General features: G+C 40.7%; 1 protein-coding gene and 1 long non-coding RNA gene across 3 annotated transcripts in view; both read right to left on the bottom strand.

Annotated features, from left to right (window-relative positions):
- Nucleotides 1-21,593, bottom strand: part of DNAI1 (dynein axonemal intermediate chain 1) — a 136,536-nt gene that overhangs the window by 88,998 nt on the left and 25,945 nt on the right. The window contains exons 10-12 of the mRNA XM_064403788.1: nt 17,336-17,423; nt 16,474-16,591; nt 14,214-14,257 (exon numbers count right to left, since the gene is read on the bottom strand). Coding sequence (XP_064259858.1) covers nt 14,214-14,257; nt 16,474-16,591; nt 17,336-17,423 — 250 coding nt within the window. The remainder of the gene's footprint in view (nt 1-14,213; nt 14,258-16,473; nt 16,592-17,335; nt 17,424-21,593) is intronic.
- On the bottom strand, nt 8,997-12,576 carry LOC135289922 (uncharacterized). Of its 2 annotated transcripts, XR_010352657.1 has the most exons (4): nt 11,936-12,576; nt 11,770-11,831; nt 9,958-10,039; nt 8,997-9,052 (listed from the first exon to the last, which is right to left on the bottom strand). It is a non-coding gene; the product is annotated as an uncharacterized LOC135289922 (long non-coding RNA). The 2 variants fall into 2 exon arrangements; XR_010352656.1 differs by having other exon boundaries at nt 11,770-12,576.

The following is a 21,593-nucleotide window of genomic DNA, read 5'->3' as shown; positions in this document are numbered from 1 at the left end:
TACTCGATGGGTCATTAGCCCACACATGCTCCTCTGTGGACGTTTTAATGCAACAGAATCCTATTCTGAAGAGGATTCCAGGACTCTCTCTCCTAATAGAGGGACGTGGGTAGGGCTGTGATGGGCTTCAAGCTGCTGTGCATGCACATCCACATAAGGAATTAAAATAACTCTGCAGCACAGCCACGGGGAAGGGGGCTGCTCTCCAGGAAGGGTGTATCCTTACTTGCCTACTTGGCAAAAGTGGGAAATCCCTCATCTAATTCCCAGTCCAAGGTCTGTCCCTGTACTTTTGAATTCCAGCTTTGGAGCTATAACAAACTCTCTGGCAAGGTGTGCCAGGTGCACTTGAGCAAGTTTTTGCTCCAGCAAGTGAGTCTGAGAATGCTGAGACAAGATGCTTAAGAGGAGATGAAGTCCTATCCTCCTGAGCTTTAGACACTGATTTTAAAAGTGTCACACATTTATCAGAAGCCATCAACCACAATTAATCCTCTCCAGATATAGTTAGAGGCCTACTTCAGCCTGATTTTATATAATTCTTAAAATTCACACTTATTGTATGAAACCAACACTGCAATAGCTAAAGGCTAAAATCAAACCAACATGCTAATAAAAAGTTCTTTTCAACAAACAAGGAAAAATTTTATCTTGTAATGCAGAAGGCAGACACCATCAAACACCTTCCAAATGAACAGAAATTAGATATAATTTCATAGCCAGACACTCTAGTAAACTTAGGCATGAAATTGGAATACAATCTAACAGTATTTTATAGACACTGCCTGAATGACCTCTCCTACTCAACACAGAAAATACCAGTAAGAAGCAGTATTACCCTCATCATCCCCACTGGCAGAAAGCTTTCACTGCCCAGTTATCTCAGACATGTGGTTTTCAGAATTCCTGACCCGCGGCTGTTTGCTGAAACTTCTTTCCACTGCCAAACTTTTTTCCACTTCATCTGGAAGCCACATTCTGCCCTTCCTCTTAACTAATCCTGGAGTTATGTAAATACGTGTGCTAAGTAAAAGTCAAAATGCATGATTAATCATGCAAATACCACCCAGTGCATCTTGGAGAAAAGCTGATGATTCAAGAAATTCATAGAATTTAAATTGGGAAAACAATAGCTTGTTAAAATATGAATCAGCAGCTGCTCAACATAGAACAGAGTCTCAACTGACCGTCATTAGTAAATTAATTGAGATTTCATTTTGGTGGCACCCACCTTGCAAGTCCAGTTGAATGAATTTGTACACTGCACCACAACTCAAGAAGTAGGATTACAGTCTTAATATTCAGGCTGGGACTTCATGCTGTCAGCTGTAATACCATATGCAAGAAATGATAAGAATTTGTTTTAAAGAAGAAAAGGAAATTGCAATTTTCTGACCATGCTGTGAAGTCTGGAAGGATTAGAGGTTGTCAGAGATCCTGCAGTACAAGGGGTGTTTAGCAAGAAGCTAAACTCTGATGCCTTTAAAATATGGAAGATCCCACTGGGGCTTGGGGTTTGGATGGAAATGTTGAAAACTCTTCTGGAAATCTGAAATGTATTTCAAACTAGTCTTGGCAAAACTTAATTAACATTTCTCAGTGGGAATACAAATTTGGAAAATTACATAAAAAGCCATAAATAATTCAGCCACAAGAGCAATTTAATCTCATTACAGACAAACTGAGGTGTTCTAAAGGAAGCATATGAAAAGCAAGGAGCAACAAACTAGCAAAGGTGGACCAGACCCATATTTATTGGGGATTTCCTGGTGTACTCTAGGGATCACAGTGGAGCTGTGAGCTGGTCTCTCAAGATACATGAGATACAAAAGTTGCAAGTACCAAGCCCACTGAGATTTGCAAAGACCCAAGCCCACTGGGATTTTACAGAACTCCAGGTCACAGAACTCCATTCTTTTGGGAATCACTGCCCCTACCTTCATGAAGTGACACTGCTTAGCGGGCCATGCAAGGAGAGACACAAAAGTTGCAACAGGGCTGCCAATTTCCTGAAATTCAGAATGGTGCAATAGCAGGAAGTTTTCTTTTCAAGTCTCAGCTTTATTATTTAAACAAAGTTCTGCTTCTGCTTTGTTTCAAACCATGCTAGCCCTCATGGCAATAAAGGAAGGCTTTAAAACAAACAGATGCCACCCTGAAATTATAGAGGGCAAACAAAAAGAAAGAAAGTTTTTCAATTAATCACTATTCTCATAATGCCTTTTCATCTCTGAATGATCAGACCTGGCAATACCATGCCACACTCAGGGAAAAATTTCTTAGCTACCAAACAAAATTTACCTATTCTCTGAGAGACAAACTCCCAATGCTTTTAAGTGTTACCTTTTCCATTTGTAGTTCTTCCTGTTTTCTCACTTTCATATGTAAAATAACTTTGCCGAAGACATCATAAATCCTTATGTTATTTGCAAAACCATCTTAAATATATTATTTTTATCATAGATAAGAACATAAACATTCCATCATTCTTTAATTTCTGTTCCAGCTACTGTTTTAAGGGCCTCTACAAAAAAAAACAACTAGTAGTTAATATACTTGTTAAGTTACCACATAAAAAATATAGAGATATTTTGCCTATAGTGGTTTGTAACAAAAGCTATTTACATACCCAGTCTTACTTTTAAGGGTGGCTAATGTGTGCACTTTAGCAAGGGGCAGATCAAGGTATATAGAGAAGATGCACAGGGGATATTTTGCATGCTTTATTATATGCGTTCTTATTGATTATTTTCTGCACTATAACATGACACCAGAGTGTTACTGACAAAAGTCTCGCTGAAGTCACGGTAGACAATATCTACTGCTCTTCCCTCACCTATTCAGGTAGCTGTTTCATCACAGGAGGCAATCAGGTTGATCAAGCATTATTTATCCTTTGTGAATCCATGTTGACCACTCATGACCATCTTCTTGTCATCCATGTGGTAGGAGACAGCCTCCAGAACAAGCCTACCATCTTTCCAGGGACTGAGGTGAAGCTGACTGGCTGGTAGTTCCCTGGGTCCTCCTTCTTGCCCCTTCTGAAAACTGGGGTGGCATTTACTTTCTTCCAATCCCCAGGCAGCTTTCATGGTTGCCACGACCTGTCAAAGGTGATGGTGAGCAGCCTCGCTACGGTGTCCACCAGTTCCCTCAGTGCTTTTTGATGCATTCCATCGGGGCCCAGGGACTTGTGCATGTCAAGGTCACCTAAGTGTTCTCTAACATGATCAAAGGAAAGTCTTGCTTCCAACTTTCCTTTACACTGATCTTTTGGGTCAGAGACCCCTGAGGGCTGTTCTAGTCAATGAAGAACAATGCAAGAAGGTGTTAGTAACTCTGCCTTGTCTGAATTCTTTCTCACCAGCTTCCCCCCTCCATTAAGCAACAGGCCCATATTATCCTTTGTTTTCCTTTTGTTATTGATGTATTTGAAGAACACCTTCTTGCTGTTCTTGACATCCTTGGCTAAAATGAATTCCAGATTTGCCTTGGCCTTCCTTGTCTCATTTTTTACTTGTTCTGTTAACATTTCTATATTCAGTCCAAGTGGCCCATCCCCATTTCCATCTCTTGTGTGCTTTCTGCTTATGCCTGATTAATGACAGGAGCTCTTTAACGATCCACATAGGGCCTCTCATTTGCTTTGCTTGATTTCTTGCTCATTGGGACGCATTGTTCTTAAGCCTGAGAAGAAGTGATCTTTGAATATCAACCAGCTCTCTCAGACTAATCTTCTCTGCAGGACTTCTTTCCACATAATTCTTCCAAGAAGACTGCTGGAATCCCTCTCCTACTCCCAGCGAACCACTTGCTAAATTGCAGCTACCATACAGGGATTCACCACTGAAGTACATCCTTAGCTAGAAAGACACTGAATGCAACTGAACAATGCAGATCACCCAGTCGTATCTAAGCCTGCAACAGTAACCTTTTAAAAAATCATAACAGAATTCTGTACAAATTATTTATATGATCGAGGTTTTCAACAGCAATGCTTCACTACAGAGGCTGCACTCCTGTAGTCATGACAGATTAACAATAGTTCTGTCTTCTTAACAAGGATTTTAAAACTTTTGAGCTTTAATAGCTGATTAACCACAGGAAAGCATGCATTCACTGATAAATAAACCTTACAGACCAACAGCGTTTCTTATCTGTGTGGCTGATTTCACAAGCATGGTTGCCTCTGACAAACAGAGGAAATGGAAAAACCTCTCAAGGTCACTGGATCCAGAGCCTTTTCTTGGGAGGCAACCAGAACAAATCCATAGCATACCAAGGTCTCCCTTAAACTCATGCATCTGCCTACACAAGCCCTAAATAGATCTTATGCCTCCTGGCATTCATCAGCCCTGATTCACTTATGGAGCACTGTGGAAGCCAAACCAATCAATTAATTTTGTTTTCTCTTACACGGACTCTCTGGAATTCTTCTGAAGAAAGTGACATACAAATTTGAAATACTGTAAGGTAAAAATCTTTTTTAAAATGGTTCTTTTTTGTGAATCTACCCAAGTTACCAAACCCCATCTTCAAAGTTCTAATGCAAAGAGTAAAATGAAGGCTGGACTTCTCAGATACAAGTCAAAGCACTCAGATTAAGAAATCTGCTTAGTACCCCACATCAAGCTTTCAACTATGAAATATAAAGCAATCAGAAGGAAACCAAGCCCTTTAAAATATCAAGTGAAATGGAAAAATAGTTAAGTATCTGGCAGGAGTAAATACATTACAGTTAAGTAACAGTGGCTAGTGTTTTATCCAGATTCTGCTCTGCTATTTATTGACCTAAGCATTGGATTATCAGGGAAACAGGTCATGTGTCAGGGTTGGTTGCAGTAAAGAGATAGGGAGCTGATACCTAAGCACAACAACACAGCCAGCAGCACAGGGGCTCTGTGGGCAGCCAGGGCTCATCCCACTGCTCTTGAGAAGATATGATGGTGAAGATGGTGAGGACCACTACAGCATCATGGCCTGACAAATTTTTTGCTACTTAGACTAGGCTGTGAGAAGTAGAATTGATTCCAGAACTTTTGCTATGGAAAAGTCAAGCTGTGGTGAAAATGTAACCTTAGTATTTGGAGGGAATGCAAAATAAAAACAGATAGTGTTTATGTGATAGAACACGGGCATAAGAACATCTGTGTGTGGGGAAACCAATCTTTAAATAAAGCAAACACTGATCCTTTTAAGAGAGAGTGTTTAGAACTGTTTTGTCTGTCCTCAATATCTGTAGACCATCTTCTCCTAGTGAGTCAAGGGGTGTCTCAATATGGATCGCTAGAAAATCTTTTCTCAGATTTTCATCACAAGACCATCCCATTGACACTGATGACAAAGAGAGCTAACCTGTCTATCCTTGAATTCTGCTGTGCAAATGCTAAGAAAAGAATTCCCACAATAACTTAAATGGAGCCATTTCCAGAGACAAAGAAAGGAAAGGGGTCAGACTAGTTTTATTGAACAGGTAAGACTCTACGGTACACAAATGTTTTGCCTCCTGTGGATAAAAATGCACTAATCAAACTAACTGGTCTACACAGAGAGGTAAGTGGGTGGAATTTAATGGCCTGCAATGCACTGGAGACACAACAGGATGGCTCAGAAGCTCCTTTGATCCCAAGGCTCTAGAAAATCTGTTAATACATCTTTTTTCCCAAACAAGCCAACTGAGCTCTTTACTATTTCATGCATAACAAAATGCTACAGCCAAAGTTAAAATTGTGAGTTGATTGAAAATTACATGTATTAAAAGGTTATGGCTCAGAAAAACTACATACGAGTTCACAGAATTTATATTACAAATCAGAAATTAAGTCTCCAAATTAAATTCATCTTTCATATGAAAGATTCACTTAATGTATTATGGTTATTAGGTTATGTTTATTAACAGAGTTGATAGTGTAACAGGGTCTTTCTCTCCTGAATATGTGGTAAGCGATATTCAGTATTTGGAAAAGAGGTTCTATAGTGTTATTTTCAGTGTAATTATGTTTAATTGACCACAATTGGTTATCTCAATAAACTGAATGCATGATGGCTTTAACTTCTAACACTGATTCCACTAGGGAGGTTTTTCAAAGACTGTCAGACCATGGGGGAGGATATAGATGTTTTGCAAATGAACTTTGAAACCTCAAACAGGAGACAGTACAGAAAGAAGCCCATAAAAAGGTTAGAAGAGTGAATAAATCGGACTTCTGAAAAATATAAGCTATCAGAGACACAAGGTTTCACTACCTTAAATCTTTAAATGAAGAAATCATATCTTCAACAGACCAAAACTTCAGAGAACAAATATCAAATCTTTAAAATTTCCACATTTTACATTTTCCAGAAGATGGTAATTTACCACATGCCAAAATTAATTGTTCTCAATTGCTCATCTGCTATTAAGAGCCACACATTGTCTGGCCTGATTCATGTAGCTCTAGCTTTTCTTTGATCTTGTTACATCATTTGTCTGCCAGATTAAAGATCCCTTTGTTACATGATCTGCTTTCCCAATACAGGGAGTTAACAGACCACAATCCAATGACTTAATAAGCTTTTCTTTGACAAGCTGAACAAACCCAATTCTTTAAATTTGTTTCCCAGGTCAGTCACTCTGCTCTTAGATCATTCTTTCTTTTTTGAACCCTTCCCAATTTGTCACCAGTGATGAGCATGCCTTTCCAGGGAAGTCATTTCAGCATTAAATTAAAAACTACACTTAAAATTTCTCTCAGCTCAATTCCTTTGCAACTCTTCCTTTTATTAGATCCAAGGAACTCTTATGAAGTTCAGTATTGGGGTTTCTACACAAAACTTTTTTAAATTATTGCTTCTGAAAATAGGGCTTACCTCTGTATTTCTACACAGCTTGAGGTTTTTTTAACACCTTGTGTTCTGATACAAATGGGATCTAAATTGCTCTTTGAATGGTTGTTCTATTTCTTGACACCTCGCAGATATTTGTCTCATAAAAACTTTTTGTCAGCAGTGATTTCATGGGTAAAATAATAGATTAGCATTGGACCTAGTTACAAATGGCTTTTTATATGCTTGCCTAAGAGACATCTAATTGCTACGTATTTATTTCCTCTTTTATTCCCCAGCAGCCTCTTTTAATTAATACAATGTATTAATGGAAAATTCCTTTCAGGTTTTGAAAGTCACATAGTACAAACATCACTCTTAAATTAGTAGATAGCAAACCCAAGTCCTCCAGGGTGTTCCTGTTTGATTGTGGGCATACTCAGTGCCCATACAAATGTTCTACAGCAATTCAAAAATAAAACTTTAAAATTTCCTTTTAATTCTTCTCTCTCTTTATTCTACTGATGCTTTTTTCTGTATTGTAATATCCCCTACAGCAGCAACTTAAATATAATCAGTTAAAATCACTGGTGACGATACAATCACTGTGTTTTGTTTCTGTGATTGTATCCTTTTTTTTCCTCAACATAATTTCACTACTGATATTTAGACATCACTATCCCTTGTACCAACTACCACTAATAACTGGCACCACAAGCATTTGCAAAAGGGGACAGTCTTTCAATTTACAGTACAAATATCCAAAATATCAATAAAAAATACATTAATAACTAAAAGGAAACACTCAGACTCTATGGTGGTACAATGCAGTTCTCAATCCTTTAACCAAAAGCAGAGAGTGAGCCTCATGGATCTTTTAACATTGAAGATGCATTTATCAACTTGCACACTGGGAACATGACTGAGTGAACATGAAGACATTTTTCCAAAGCTGCAATCTGTTACAACATACAAATGTATGCCAAACAGCAAACTGAATCCAGACTGCAACGTGAACTTCTCTTTGAGTGAGGTGTGTGGGCCACATGAATCTCTATCAGCCTTTTGTAGCTTTTGACTCAGAAAACTTCAATAGCTTCACTGTGGGGTCTAAAAATCTGACAGCCAATGCTGTAGCTGGTCCAGCACACAGGCCATTATGTGCCTGGGGACACGCCAGCCCCTCCTCTCCACAGCAGTCCCCTCTCATGAACTGCATGTACACACATCCTCATACTAGGAAAAGAATTTCATCCAAGCAATATAAAATGTTTTTTCTCTGTCTGGCAAGGTCTTAAATCGCTATTCCCAATATAAAAACAAACTCATGTAGCTTAGAGAAAGATTAGTAGGGATTTCTGCTCCCAGGAGTCTTCTCTGCCTGTTCTGGGAACATAATTTAAATACATAAACATATTGGAAGAGACTTTCTGAGAGCTGCTTCAAAGATCTGAATTTTTTAGGCAGTATTCAATCACTTGGTGCTTTTAGTTGAAGCTCTTTGGTCATTCATCAGAAAATACCAAATTTATCTGCAGTTTGTTATGTAAATCCATTCCAGACTATGTTCCACATTCTGCATCATAACCTTTAAATCTACCACTGCAGAGAAGAAAACACAAGCAAACATCTGGCACATTTTGTAACACTGAGCCTTCTTAAGCCCACAGCCTCTACTGTTAAATCAAAGTTTTCCGGCTTTCTAATGTTCTGCTTCTCAAACATACATTTCTGTCCTTGTCACAAGGCTTTCCTGTCATCTACAGGGGTATGCTGTCAACGATGACAGGAATTATAGGGCATGCAATCATCATCAGGTGGACTAAGTTTAGACCTCAAACCACATTTTAAATAAAGTATTATCTTGCATGGAGACAGACTAATAACTTTCTAAAATTATTTTCTGTTCTATTTTTTTATTATTTTCTAATGTATCAAAGAGCTGGACTCCCTAAATATCCCTTTTGGACAAAACATCCAGCTCACAGATAGATAACTACATCACGCAGTGGGTAAACACTGGCTGATGTGTAGGACACAGAGGATTATAGTAAATGGGATTACCTCAGGCTGACAGCTGGTCACTGGTGGGTGTCTGCAGGACTTCATCTTGGGCCCAATGCTCTTCAGTGTCTTCATAAACAACTTGTACATAGGTCTCAAAGTACTGTTAAGCAAGTGTGTCCATGATACTAAATTGGAAGGAGCTGATGTTTCCCTCAAAGGCAGAGAGGCTGTGCTGAGAGACCTCGACATATTAGAGAGATGTGCGATCAGCAACTTTGTGAAGTTTAACAGAGACAAGTGATGGATTCTGCTTCTGGGATGGGGCGACCCTGGCTGTGCAGACAGACTGGGGAATGAGATGTGGAAAGCAGTGCCAGGGAAAGGGACTCTGGGGGATTGATGAGAAGCTGAACATGAGTCAGCAGTGTCCTGGCAGCCAGAAGGGACATCCCTGTCCTGGGGACATCTCTGTCCTGGGGACATCAGGCCAGCTGGGCAAGGGAGGGGATTGTCCTGCTCTGCTCTGCACTGGGGTGCTGTTTTGGGTGCCACAATAAGAGGAGGATATAAAGGTACTAGAGAGCATCCAATGGAGGGCAAGGATGATGAAGGGCCTTGAGAGGAAGCCATGTGAGGAGCAGCTGAGGTCACCTGGTCTGTTCAACCTGGAGGAGAATGAGGGGAGATCTCATCGTAGTTACAACAGCCTCATGATGGGGAGAGGGGGGATAGGCACAGATCTCTGCTCTGTGACCAGTGACAGGACCTGAGAGAATGGCTTGAAGTTGTGTCAGGGAGGATTAGGTTGGATATCAGCAAAAGGTTCTTCCCTTAGAGGGTGGCTGGGAACTTGAACAGGCTCCCCAAGGAAAGGGTCACAGCACCAGGCCTAACAGAGTTCAAGAAGCATTTGGAAAACATTCACAAGCACATGGTGGTGTTCTTGGGGATGATCCTGTGTAGAGACAGGAGTCGGGCTTCCATGATCCTTCCATTGGGTCCCTTCCATTTCAAGACATTTTATGAATCTATGGTTCTCAGTTGTTATTTCCATAATTTGACAGAGTTCGCATAGAAAACTTGAAGGATTTATCTACATTTCAGGAACAGCTAATAAGTAGTTAACCTGAATTAATGATCACAGACCTTATCTGTATGCAGTGGACTTCTTTCAGTGTAGGACTCCAATCCTGCTGAATTATCTCACCTATTATCTGGATCCCTAGACCTAAGGAGAGGGTAAATGTCTTGTCAAAACTACAATCCCTCTTGTCAGGGTGACTGATAGACTAACTGTACTAGCAAAAGTATGAATGCAATCATTTAGCATCCAGTTAAGTATATAATAAGATTTGATTTTAACATATGGCATTGAATCAGCAGAGCACACACTAACTGGATTAAAAAATATCTCACCTGCAGAGCCTAAAGCTTGTCTGTTTAGAGCATTAGCATGTGTGACCCTTTGGGAAAACACTTTCCATCATAAAGGAGTGAATAAGACTTGGGAGACATTTAGATACATTTTTCTTAGGGTGCAAGAGTTCTCAATCCTGATACTCAAGAAGTTGGGTAGGGGAGCCAAGGTTTAGCCATCATCATCACAATAATCTCTTCAGCCCTTGTCTTCTCAACATTTAGCACCTTCCATCCCATTTTACAATGCCTGGTGATCATCTCTGGAGGCCAAGGAAGACATGGACCTGTTGGAGTGAGTTGAGAGGAGATCACAGGCATAATCAGAGGGCTGGAGCACCCCTACTTGAAGACAGGCTGAGAGAGTTGGGATTGTTCAATCTGGAGAAGAGAAGGCTCTGGAAGACCTCACTGTGGCCTTCCAGTACTTAAGCAGGCTTATAAAAGAGATGGAGATGCCTTTTTACATAGGCAGATAGTGACAGAATAAGGGCTAACCTTCTTAAACTGAGAGTTTAGATTCGATATTAGGAATAAATTCTTTACTGTGAAGATGGTGAGACACTGGAACAGATTGCCCAGGGAAGCTATGGCTGTCCCATCCCTGGAAGTGTTCAGGAATACCATCTAGAGAATGGCATTCCTGCCTGTGGCAGGGGGATTTGAATTGAACAAGCTTCAGTGTTCCTTCCAACACAAACCACACCATGATTCCATGATGCCTTACTCGTGTCTCCGAAATTCATATTTGTCTGAAAGATATTTTGCTAGAAAACAAAGTATTTGGCCTAGGACAAGTCTCTGGGGCTTGAAACAGGCTGTGTACAAAGCTAAGTGGTGTAACATGAAGCTTGTCTTTGTTTTTATTCAATCTTTTGAGTCAGTAGTTGATTGGGAATTCACTACTAATTATTTTTTCCACTATTTGTTTTCTAGATAGAGGGAAATCAGGCATCTTGAAGAAAAAGAGGAGGCAAATAGCATATCTCTATGCATATCTCCTCTCAGTCCCTGCAGAATGACTTTTTCCCTCTGTGAGCTAGTTTTACTTTTCATTTTCTTGATTCTAATCTCTAATTAAAGTGCCTGATTCTAAAAATGCCTATGAAGTAGAGAGGCAAACAGGAAGAGGCAGTACCTTGATGTAAAAACCACTTGGTTAATTTTCTCCTCTCACTATTCCTTCTAAAGCACCCTAAGCATGTCCTGTTTGGGAATACCCTTACTGCAGAGACCAACCATCCATCAGCCTCACTCAGTGCAAGGCAGTAAATAAAAGATTATCCATGGTCATTGGGCAGCTCATTTGAGAAATGGGAAAATACAAGACTGCCCACTAAGTATGCCCAATCTCCCTGTATTAACCTGTCTCTTTGTTTTAGGAGAGTGCAACCAGAGCTGTTCTATATTCTGTGTTCCAAGATTACTCTTCAGCTCTGGGGAGCCTCAGGCCATCTACCTATAATTAGCTCATCTCCATGAAAGCTCTGGTCTGGATTTAACACCAATTTAGTTTGATCACAAATTTGCAGCAACTCTTACTTTGGACGCAGTCACACCAGTGTAGGGACCCTGTGGCAGCACTACTTATGCTTGATTTCACACTAGAAAGAGAGAACAGTATATGTATCTTTATGTGCTTTCCTTCTGCCTACATAAAGCCCTATTTCAGACTGTGAAGAACTGAGTAGACATCTTTGTCAAATACCTCAGATTGCCAGTGCTTTGTGTGTGAATCCGTACTCTTCAAACATCCTTGAGTGGAAAGCTACATCCATTAAATCCAAAGAAACTGTGGGATAAAATACATTGGCCATAGAGACAATATTTTTTGCTACTCAGTTCATGTGCTGACAGTTGGAGCTGCACATGAAAAGCCATCTCTGAAACCTGTCAGAGGCACAATTGCTTTTGGAACATGAACTGAGGTGATGGCAAAGGCCTGAGCCTGTATTCATAGTCTTCCCATCAGCAAGGCAGAACACAAGCCCAACACCCACTAGTGGCTCTGAACCCTCACTGCAAGCTGTCACTGTAGCCAGAAACCCAGCAATCTCATTTATGCAAAAATAAAAACAGAAAGACAGCTCCTCCTCATGGGAATAAAATTTAGTTCCAGCCAGGCAGCATAAACCCTGAATTGCAAATTACAATGACAATATTTCCTTATTCAGAAGAGCCTGTCTCATGCCAAAGAAACACCGTTAACATCAGAAACCCCCATCCAAATAAATCACTGGAGAAGACTGCAGAAGACTCCCTAAAAAAGCAAGGGAGAGGCTAGGGCCCTCTCTGTAAAGCAAGCACCCACCACTCTGGAGTGGTGTCAACCTACAGTAAACAAGGGATCTTTTGTTTCAAAAAGTACACTTTAGGCAGCAGGACAAATGTGTTACTTGTCTTTTGGCAGTGCTCCCAAATGCCTACTGCACAGAAGATTGGTGATGTAATTATGGCCACAGCAGACCCAAAGATATCCCAGCCGTTGTGAGACTCTAGGATCATTTCCTCTGGGCTGGATTTATCTCAGCTCACTTTAGTCGCCTAAGAGACAATTAAAGTGAGGTGAGATAAATCCAGCTAGGTGCTCTGCCTCGGCTCAGCTGTGAGCAGGGATCACCCCTTCCAGAGAGCCACTTGGCTCCTCCCTTGAACATCAGGATGGATGGCCTCCGGATGTGCTGATCCCTCCGTGCTGACTAAAGGGGGAGCCGAGAGCAGAGACAGCTCTCAGCTCTTAGCTGCCTTCAGCAGGTTAAGACAAGCTATACCCTCTGTCCTCTATAAAAATGGGGTAAGATCATCTCTGGCTCTCATGATAATTTCATGGCAAATCACTGAGTTAGAGTCTCACTCCCTTTGCATCTCTGTATTGCCTTTGGCATAATGGACCCTGGTAGAACAAACTAATACTTTTGCACAACCCAGAAAGCATACTGGTCTTGCCTAGTGTATGAAGTGTACGACATTAAAACAATTAAGTGAATAGGTTGTGGAATAGGTTAAGCAGGGAGATTACCTTCCTTGAACTTGTATCTCTCCTCTGCCACCTGGCTGGGAGGGCAGTGAGAAGGCACTGCTAAATTCCTGCACTCTCTCAGCACAGAGATTTGAGAACAATAAGATTTTGCTCGGCTGTACAAGGCAAGGACATCCTGAGCATTTCACACCATGCTTCTTTTCCCAAAAGCTGATTCTAATCTGTTTTTTAGAATAGCTGCTGCCTGCAGAATTAAAAAGAGTGTCAGGCCAATTTAGGCATCTTGGCAAACTAACAAGAACATTTCCAGACTCAGATGGAGTGAAAGTCAAAAGAAAAATGTAAATTTAAAAGGAAAATGAAATTTTGCAATACTGCAAGCTGAACACAGTCCTTACCAGTATAAATAAAGACAACCCATCTGGTTCCATTGTCAGAGCACAGAAAAAGACATAAGAATAAAGACATATTTGGGATGATACCAAAGTTTCCTGTAGCTAGCCTAGCCAAGTATCTTACACCAACATGTATCAATTGTCTAAATTGAGAAGGTCAGCAAATACAGGTCTGTCCCCTTGTATGTACTCAGCTCCCCACAACTCACATCTATCAGCTTACTGGATCAGGTGGTTTATCCCTCCAACAGCAAACTGGTCCTCCCTGAATCTATCTAAACTCTTTTGAAATCATGGATATTTCTGTTCTCCTGACCACAAAGAAAGAAAGAATAGTTCAGCAATTCCATTACATATCACATTATCCTGTTTTAAATTTGGTTTAGTCCTACAGTAATTGCTGTCTATGGCTATGTATTTCTGAATGTTCATGTCCTGGAATGGAAAAGCCTAACCCCTGTATTGAGGCAAATCTCAATTTATTGCTAAGAAATTAGGTGAGTCCTTGCTATGAGATGCAATCAATGGCTCAGAGGATTGTCTGAATTGATCTCAGAGCACTTGATAAATATTTTAAATCTCTCAGTGATTCTTTTGCATTTAATACTTACAAGAACCATACCCCACTGCAAATAGGTCCTTGTACTTTGGATTCCTGTAATGAGAAAATATATATAAGATGGCATTTATTATTAACCATGTAGTTCCACAGCAATAAACAGTGTCTCACACATTAACTTTAGAGTTCATTCTCACAGGACTACCCTCAGTCCGAGGGTTCTGCCCTCTGACCATATGCACTAATAAAGTTTGTGAGTAACTTGTCCAAACTCACAATGCACGAAAATGCAGAACATTAGAAGATCAAAACAGTAGAATGAAAAAGATAAAAAGACACACATGTCAATTTCCAGCACTTCTTGGCTTATCCATTTCATAATTGCGGGAAGCTCACTTTTAAAAATGAGATCTTTGAGGAAAGTGAAAAGACGGGAATATATTGGTTTCCAGTGTTCAGTGGCAAGAATTAAAGAGTTTCTAAATCAATAAACTCACTTTCCCTACCTCTTATCAAATTATGAGAGATGCTTCCAGAGACAGCTATCAGTTCAGAAATTCATGTCACAACCACAAATCAGGAAGGGAAATTCCCTTCTGACCCAGGTGGGGAACATTTTATTTCCTGTGGCAAATACTGGCAATGATCAATTAGCCATCTACTAGGTGTTCTAAAGTTCCTTTACTTGAAAAACATCTACTCTCTCTACAATTTCTTCTGTAGGTGGTAGATTGCTATAGGTAAGATTTCCATGGGACAAAGACCAGTACTGTTGTTATCCCTGAGCTCACACAGCACAACCAGTGGGTAACAATTCCACGAAATTAAACGTATGTGGAAATTATCTATGAGTATTGTCTCTGACTTGCTACTATGAATTGGTAGAATAAACCCACTTCTCTTTTCATTTCTCCTTTTTCATTTGGGCTAATACCTAGGCATCCTAATGCTCTTATTCTTTTCACTAAATGCACCATCACTGCTAAAAATGAGAGAATAAAAATTGAATTAGAAAAGCTTATTCCATAACGCAATTTGGAGTAATTTTTCCAATTTCAGAGCCATCTTTCTCTTATCATTTCCTGGGGACAAATTTAATAGCAGTATAAACTACCTATTAAAGATGCCTTTTCTCCCAATTTTGCTTCCAATTTTTACTGTTATCTGTAATTTTCACACAACTGCATGCTTGATACTCTCTTACATAATACTATAGTGGCTTGAAAGGCAGAACATGGCAATCCTGCTCTGTCTCTATCCTTGTCAAGGTACAAACCTGCTCACACAAAGAAGTAAGAGGAAGCCTAACTGCACAGGGCACAAGAAGCACAGGGCAGGGTGTGACTAGGTATGTCTCATGCTCAGTGCATGAACCAAGCCAGTTCTGAGGAGCATCAAGCATGTTAAAAAGGGAAAGGACTCATTTGTGTTGGTGATAAGTGTTGTTTTTTTCACAGTAATAACCATAGCAATAATATTTCAGAACAAAAGAGAGTGGATTTGCAAGTATCAGTGATCATTTTTGGACTGACCAAAATATGTGAAAGTGGACTGCAGGGCAAATGCCTACTGCACTGAACTGCACAAGATCCCAATACACAAATACCTCTCTTGTCTGGAGGGGAAGCCCTTGTGTGAGGAGTGGCTCAGGTTGCTTGGTCTGTTCAGCCTGGAGAACAGGAGACTGAGGGGAGACCTCATTGCACTTAAAATATCATTGTGAGGAGGAGGGGCAGACCCTGATCTCTCCTCCGTGATGAGCAGTGACAGAAGCCAAGGGAATGGCACCAAGCTGCATCAGGAGAGAGCTACATTCAATCTGATAAAAAGGTTCTTCACCCAGAGGGTGGTTGGGCACAAGAACGGGCTCCCCAGGGAAGTGGTCACAGCACCAAGCCTGACAGAGTTCAAGTGTTTGGTCAACACTCAAGTACGTAGCAGGATTTTTGGGGCTGTCCTATGCAGGGCCGATTCCTACAGCATACTGTCCAAAGATATGATGTATCTATCCCAGCTTTTCCAAGAAAGGACACTTCTTTGCCCTGTTAACCACACTCACTTTCCCCAGTGCTGCACAGAGCCTGCTCTGCCTTCAGTTTCTGCTGAAGGGCACAAACCTATCACATTCAGCCTTACACAATCTTCTCTGCAACCAGAAGCACCAGGCACGTTTCAGTGCTGCCCAAGCAGCTGACTGTAATAAATCAAATCCGTGTTCCAGAGAAATCAGCCTTGCCTCATAAGATCCCTTTACATTTCATTCTACTGCCCTGCCCAACAGTCGAGATTAAGTTTGGAATGAAGAGACTTACCAGGAGAGGGCAGTAACTGCAAGTTTCTTGGTTTTTTCATACTGAAACTTCCAGAGTGGGAGGAGGGTTCCTTGCTGGCCTCTGTATTCATCGGATGCATCCTCAAAATATTTAAAATCTAAACAAAACAAAACAAAAAAAGATCAAGGAAAAGGACCGATTATATAAATCAGAAATAAATCAGCACAGTTGAGTGTCAAGGAAGCTTTAAAAGATAATCTGTTATTCTCACAGCCTCTGCACAACCCAATTGTTAATGTAAAATCTATCTCAGTTCTTAAGTCCCGACTCCAAACCAGCAACTCAGCCCTTTAAATGCATTTTAACAAGTCCTTTCACACATAAGAAAAATAAAAATCAAACTGATTATCAGCAGACAAAGAATTAACAAGAAAATAGAAGTCCTGAGCAAGGTGTGACCTCAGGCCACTCCCAGAGCTGGACATGGACCTTCAGGAGGAAGATGAGCAGAGACAGCAAGATGACTCTTGTGAAATGACATCAAGAGTGCATTGCCACGGCTGGCATGTGAGCAGGGATCAGCTCTGCTCAGGCTGCTGTCAGTAGCACTTGCATCCAGGAGCAAAGTACCTGCTGAGGGAAGGAAGTGCTGCAGGGAGGGCAGTGCTCACCAGAGCAGCTGTCCCCAGCCAGCTCAGAGCAGGGCTAACGTGGCATGGTCTTTGCATGCCCGTGGTCTGATGTACTATTTGCCTCGTGTGAGTCAGCAGGTTCCTAGATCTGCTCATTTTACTTCTGTTTTTCTATTCTGTCCTGTCCTGTCCTTGCTGTAGCTGTAGGTACTTATCTGCAGAAGTGATGCTTGAGACTTGAGTTAGAAGCACCTCTCAGTGGGCCATACCTTGTGCAATGTCATCATATGTGTTCAGGTTCACCATCCGCTCCGCTATTTTAGCAGCCTTTGCGACCTTGCTTAGAGAATCAACGTGCTGAAGAGAAAAGAAAGGAAGAGAAAATGTATTTCCTGTCTGTTTACAGGTGCCTCAGACCTCATGTGACTGAAAAACTTGAGTCCTTTGATCTTGAATAGAGATTAATTTGAAATGTGTCATACCAGAACCCAATATACAGGCACTTGAAAAAATGTAATTGCTTTATTATAAATTTAGCAAGATGCCATCCACAGCTGAGCTGCAGTAACTTCAGGGTTTGTTCCTGATTTAGCTCAATACAGGTACTTACCTACAAAGGTAGATAAGAGTCTTGTCTTTCAAGGTAAGTCCTGACAGGATGACCTAAAAGGACACAGATGATTCCTACCTCATCTCGCTGTGTAACAGTTCATCAGATTTGGTGATGAAATCAGAGGGGTTTGGTAATGCAGGAGCACTCTCTCATCTCTACCTGGAGAGCTCTAAGTTCTCATGTACTAAGTAAACATCACAGGATTTAGGAGTCCTTCAGTCAATTGCTAGGTAATTCCAACCTGATCCATTCACACATCCATGGACAAGTGGATAAAAGAGAGTCCAGCGGGGGCTGTTTGTCTGTCAGCAGGTGGCTGGTTCATAGGCTTATCTGACAGAGCCCTGTGGCTGATCACCATATCCTACTAAATTCCATTCTCAACTATTTTTTGTGAGTGTGCTCTCTATACTCTGTGTATGTGAGACCACTAGTGAAATCCAAACTGGACTAACTAGAGAGAAGGACAAGTCAGGGTGCTAGCAGTGGGAAGGACAAAGCTTGAAAGTCCAAGTGCTGACCATATAAGTATGTCATCACAGTTCTGTACAATGATGTCAGAATGCCAAGGCAAACACAAAGTACTCTGAGACCTTGCTGCACCAGTACCTGAATCCCCATCCAACTACTGCTGCCCCAAAGCCCCAACAGTGTTCCAAAGCCTTTAATCTCCAAGCCCCTGCTATGAACTGATGGCTGCCAGCACAGTATGATTTCCTTCATAGTGACAACACTGAGAAGAAAGATGCCAACCTTGCCACAGCTCAGAGAGTGCCCTGAATATGAAAAGAAAAAGTGAAATGGATTGACCAAACTACACCACACAGTCAGAGTCAGAAATAGGAACATGACTTCAGGTTATGTCTGTCCATCTGCTTCTTTTCTGGGCTCTGCAGAGACTGAAGAGAGATTGAGTCTCATTCAAACAGCACAAAGTTAAGAGGGCTACACAGAGATGAGAGAACAAAAGAGAAAAATTTCTACTGTTACATTTTTTATAAATCTATGGTTTGCTTACACCTCCAGTAATGTGTGCAGTCCTCTCTTCCCAGACTAGAAAAAATTAAGTAGAACTTGAAACCAAGTTCAGAGAAAGGCAGATCAAGGCAGAGGATTCTGCCCCTCAGTTCCACTGTGGTGAGACCCACCTGGAGCATCCAGCTCTAGACTCCCAGCACAGGAATGACACGGAACTGGAGTGAGTGACTCACTCTGGAGTGAGTCCAGAGGAGGCCATGAACAGGATCAGGGGCTGGAGCCCCTCTCCTATGGAGATAGGCTGAGAGAATTGGGGTTGTTCAGCCTGAGGAAGAGAAGGTTCTGGGGAGAGCCTTAAAGCACCTTCCAGTCCCTAAAGGGAAGCTACAGGAAATATAGGGATGGACTATTTATCAGGAAGTATAGTGACAGTGTTTTAAAATGAAAGAGGGTAGATTTGGATCAAATGTTAGGATAAAATTCTGTACTGTGAGTGCGTTGAGGCACTGGCACAGGTTGTCCAGAGAAGCTGTGGATGTCCCAGCTCTGGAAGTGTTCAAGGCTGGGTTGGACAGGGCTTTGAGCAACCTGGTCGAGAGGAAGGTGTCCCTGCCAATGGGACAGTTGTCAGAACAAGATGATTTTTAAGGTCCCTTCCAACCCAAATAATTCTATTAATTTATTATATGATTCCACAAATTTTATTTTTGTGGAGTGTCAGTGGAAAGCAGGCTAAAAATTAAAAAGAAATAAAACAAAAAACAAAACAACCTTGTAAATGCAGAAGCAATATAGTATTAAATATTTGGTTTTTCTGCAAAGCAGTAAACTCTCCAGATGAATCAAAAAAATTTTAAGTCAGCTTTTCTGTCAGGTAGCTATCCTGTTAACAACATATCTATGACTACATTTTTGACATTATAAGTGGATGAGAGTAAGTTCTCTCTCTGTATCCTGTCCTGTTTCAGATTTTATTTATTCTGTATGGTGCTGAAATAAATCTTCAGAGGAAGTGCTAGGCCTAATTTCTCCTTCTTTAAAAAAAATTTTTTTTGAAACACACTTTTCCACCTTAGGCCAATTCTGAGCTAGCTAGCCAAGTACAAGGAGAGCTCATAGGATAACACGTTTGCTATGTTTATTTCTGCACATAAGTTATTTTTAGAAAAAGCAATAATGTTAATTGAATCATATGTAAAATGGATAATGGGCTAATACTTCGGTAAAAAATGTCTTGGTCTTGCTCTGCAATTTCTTATCACTAACTGCTTCATACTTGCCTCTCAGCTTCTGGCTAGTCGCAATTGTGTCTCCCATAAACTGAAGCATGAAAAAAAAGATTCTACTAGTGTTAACTGTGTGTCCAGGAGACAAACCTCACCCTGAAACCAGTGCAATATCCACTCATACCGCTAGCAATATATGTACTGTGACTAGAAGAGCCCCTGGTTTGCAAACAAAGAAGCAGAGTACAGGGCTGCTGTCATTTGTTGCCCAGCCAACACCTGAATGCAAACACCAACTGTAAATCCCAAATAAAGTCCTCTAGCTCACATCATGCCAAGCAGTTATTAAATTCCATAACTGTACTCATCTCTTCATTTTCACCCTTTGTGTTTAATTCTGACAAGCTGCAAACAGAAAATTGAAGACAGAGAAGCTGGCAACAACTCTTGCACTCTTCGGGATGACCAGGAACAGGTGAACAATAATGGGAAAGTTAATTGCATTCTAAATTCACTGGTTACATGAAAAATTATAGTAGCCATCATCCAAGAGCTTCCAAATGCTATTTGTGACCCTGTCGGCTGTCTCACTGGGCACATCAGTGAGACACTCAGGGATAATGCTACTGTGAGATAGACAAATGAGACAGAACTTCACATGATTCAGGAATGCACATTTCTCTGTTAAATATAAATTTTGTTTGGACTTTTTAGGACAATGATCAACCACCTCCCACTGCAGAAAACTCTTGCTTTAATTTCCTATTTTAATTAATGTATTTTCTATTTTAATTTTTATATTCCTAATAGTTGGACAGCATCAGTATCTCTGTTGGCACTCTCCTCTTCTTTAGTAATTCTCTCTCTCTCTCTCTCTGTTATTCAAATCAGAGTCCCTACCTACCTTTGTATTAACAGACAAACATGCTAAGATTTTCTTGTGTTGTATATTCAAGCTTTCGATTTCTTATATTTTCCATATCTATGCAGCTTTGTAATCATTGAAAAGTGCTGAACAAAATCACATATCCCTGTCTATTCCTGAAAAGGTATCAGCCCACCTTACATAACATAAATACCTTTGCTATTCAACACAGGGTAAATTCCAGCAGTGGACTTGTCTCTCATAGCCACATCACAACTCCCCAACCAACCTGGAGTTGCTGGAGAAACACACTCAGGTTTCTCTTTCATTGCAGACTATAAGCCTGCTCCTTACCAAAGATTGTTTCAATACTCCAAAATGAAGTCTTCCACTCCACCAGTCCCTCCCAAGCTGTACTAACAACATTTCTGGTCTATCTAATAATTGCCTAATGGCACTATAGCAATAGTTTACAGAATTCCAGCTAGACTACCGTTCCTCTACTTTTCTTGTTCAAGAAAAACACAACTTGCTTTTCATTAAAGAAAGAAATGAGATTATTTAGACACAGCCTGCCTTTGGTAAATATGCACTATTTTATTCCATTTCATATTTAATCCCTGTTCTGTATTTTTTTTTCCTCCTTATTAATTCTGTTGCCTCATGTGCTGGTAAAGGTCAGACTAACGGTGTAGTTTTTATCTCTCTTGCAACAATATGTCCTTGTTATGGTCCAATCACATTACTCCACCCCTCTTTGCACAGATTCATTCAAAGCCCTTAATGCCAGACTTGTGTTTCCATGCCTTGCCATCTAAGGGTGAGAGGAGCCTGCACTAATTACA

The sequence above is a fragment of the Passer domesticus genome, chromosome Z, assembly GCF_036417665.1.
Source record: "Passer domesticus isolate bPasDom1 chromosome Z, bPasDom1.hap1, whole genome shotgun sequence".
NCBI classification, from domain to species: domain Eukaryota; kingdom Metazoa; phylum Chordata; class Aves; order Passeriformes; family Passeridae; genus Passer; species Passer domesticus.
This window is presented reverse-complemented; position numbering and strand designations above follow the sequence as displayed.